Below are 2,462 nucleotides of genomic sequence, written 5' to 3'. Positions count from 1 at the left end.
TCAGCCCTTCTTCAAGGTATTACTGAGCAGAGGCTGAAAAGGGTTGTCTTTTGGAAAGAGAGGACATAGGTCCCACAGGCTGGAGGAAATGCATCCACGCTCCCACTCCCTACTCCTTCTCACCGACAGGCTAGGGAAGATAGAATCTCAATCCTGGTCCTAGGGCCTGCCCAGGAGTCTAGCTCCAACCGCTTCACTTCCTCGGGAGGCTAGACCTGCCACTAGGGGTGAGGGGTGAACATGGGGTTCAGGCTGAGTAACCCATCCATGGGACCCCGAATCTGAGCATGGCAGCTGCCCCCTGAGCTCCTGCGGGGTGCTGGCTGGGTATAAGCTCACGTACTGGCTGGGTATAAGCTCAGTGATCTCGCGGGGGTGGAAGGAGGGAGGAAGAAGGGCCCACGCCCTGCTGGCTCCCCCTCCTCCTGGTACTCCCCCTCCCTTTCCAGGCGGGGATATAAGCCCCGAAAGGAAAGCGCTGAGCAGAGGAGACCTCGGCTTGACCTGCGGGAGTGCAGCCCTTGGGACTTCCCTCGCCTCCCATCTCTTGCTCATCTGCTTCACGAGCTATCACTGTAAGTGGCTGGGGGCTCAAACATGGTCTGGTACCGGGAAACTCAGGCTGCTTTGTGGGGAAACTGAGGCTGGAATCGTGGCAGCCGGGGGTGACTGGTGGGAAACTGGATTGGAGGGGGCCATCGGAGACGGGAAGGAGGCCCAGGAGTCCCGTTGCTAGCACAGCCCTCTTCTTCCATCTACCTTTCTGGACAGCAGCGGGGGTGGGGTGGGGAGGCAGGCAGAGCTTAACGCCCCTCTGACAGATGAGGAAACTGAGTCAGGAGACGGTGCAGTGCTTGAGAACACACAGCAAACCGGTGGCTGAGCCTTGGTCAGGCACCAGCCACAGGAAGAGCGCTGAAGCGCTGCCCAGACGGCAGCCGCAGCCTCCTGCTGCGGAGCGTCGAGGCTCGGAATGACCCACGCCCCAGTGTCGCCTTCCCAGATGGTGTTGGTGCGTAGGCCGTGGCTCGCGTTGGTCACAGTGCTTCTGGCCCTGCTCGTCTGCCTGGGGGCGCTAGTCGATGCCTACCCCATCAAACCGGAGGCTCCCGGCGAAGATGCCTCCCCGGAGGAGCTGAGTCGCTACTACGCCTCCCTGCGCCACTACCTCAACCTGGTCACCCGGCAGCGGTGAGCGCAGGCGCGGAGCGGGCGCCTCGGGACCCCTGGGACTCTCACCCGCTGCCCCGCTCCACATAGGGGCGTGGCCAGGTCTGACCACGCCCTTCCCGCCCCCTCCCCCAGGTATGGGAAACGAGACAGTCCGGAAGCGCTCCTCGCCAAAACGTTCTTCCCCGACGGCGAGGACCGCCACGTCAGGTCGCGGTAAAAGCGCCCCCTTCACCACACATCCTGCTTCCGAGAGCTTGGCCCGGCCCCACCCTGGTGACTTCGTTTACGAAGTCTCCCAGGCTCGCCTCTCCAGATCCAATTCCTTTCCCTTTGCTCCCCCAGGTCAGAGGGCGTAGACCAGTGGTGAGGACCCGCTAGGCCTCCTGGGAGTTCTGCCAACCACGCCCACCTCATTTGCATACGCACTCCGGACCCCAGAAACCCGATTCCGCCTCCAGACAGCGGCGTCTGGACAGGGTTCGGGTGCGGCCCTTCCCTTGCGTCTCGTTGCCCCCGCCCCCTGGGCTGGAGGGCTGTATGTGGTCCTTCCCTGGTCCCAAAATAAAGAGCAAACTCCACAGAAATGGAATGTGTGCCTTTGTATTTCTTTTCCTTTCTCCTTAGTGGAGGTGGCGTCCGTTGGAAGTGGAGGGTGGAGGCGTGGGGGTCAGGGAAGAGAAAACCTATTCGGACAGAGGCGCTCCAGGACAAGGCTGGGGCGGGCGGCGGGGTTCCCTCTGCTCGGAGCCTAGGGAAGACTCGAATCACCCAGCCTAGAGCTGGACAGGGCCCTCACCAGGGATTGCTGTGGAAGGAATTCTGGTCGAGTGGGGGCAGGGGTGGATGGAGCTCAGGAAGAAGGTGTGGGGGGAGTGGATGGGAGCCTGCTAGCAGCCTAGGAGAGTAGATGGGGACAGGGCTGTCCCTCCCCCACCCCGTGAAGCCAAAGACATCTGGGGGGGCGGGTCGGGCACCAACACACCCGGGCGCTTCCCCAGGAGCTGTGTTACTAGCGCCCAGGGCTGGAGTGGCTGGCGGTGAACTGTGGTCTGAAATGGGGCGGTGGAGGAAGAGCCGTGTGGGAGGGAGATGGCTGTGTGTGTGCTGGCCGAGAAGGAGGTCATTTCTGCCGTCCCCCTTTCCGGGAGCAGAGGATCAATGGGAGGGGAGTGTGGAGGCTGCCCTATCCCTAAGAAACCACCCTCCCCAACTTGCTGAATTCACACTCAGTGGATAAATCACTAACAGTCCTTTCCTAGTGACAAGGCCATAGGGACACCCTCCCATGT

General features: G+C 61.9%; 1 protein-coding gene across 2 annotated transcripts; it reads left to right on the top strand.

Moving 5' to 3' along the window:
- The first annotated feature begins 400 nt into the window (after nucleotides 1-400).
- PYY (peptide YY) lies at nucleotides 401-1,762 on the top strand. 2 transcript variants are annotated; one of them, XM_017516180.2, is made up of 4 exons: nucleotides 401-575; nucleotides 990-1,191; nucleotides 1,306-1,386; nucleotides 1,516-1,762. In XM_017516180.2, the coding sequence occupies exons 2-4, from the start codon at nucleotides 1,004-1,006 to the stop codon at nucleotides 1,538-1,540; spliced, it is 294 nt and encodes a 97-aa protein (XP_017371669.1). In that variant the 5' UTR covers nucleotides 401-575; nucleotides 990-1,003; the 3' UTR covers nucleotides 1,541-1,762. The 2 variants fall into 2 exon arrangements, with proteins under 2 accessions (XP_017371669.1, XP_017371668.1); XM_017516179.2 differs by having other exon boundaries at nucleotides 417-575; nucleotides 1,004-1,191.
- Nucleotides 1,763-2,462: the final 700 nt, after the last annotated feature.

This window comes from Cebus imitator, unplaced genomic scaffold, assembly GCF_001604975.1.
Source record: "Cebus imitator isolate Cc_AM_T3 unplaced genomic scaffold, Cebus_imitator-1.0 Scaffold573, whole genome shotgun sequence".
In the NCBI taxonomy this organism is placed as follows: Eukaryota; Metazoa; Chordata; class Mammalia; order Primates; family Cebidae; genus Cebus; species Cebus imitator.
This window is presented reverse-complemented; position numbering and strand designations above follow the sequence as displayed.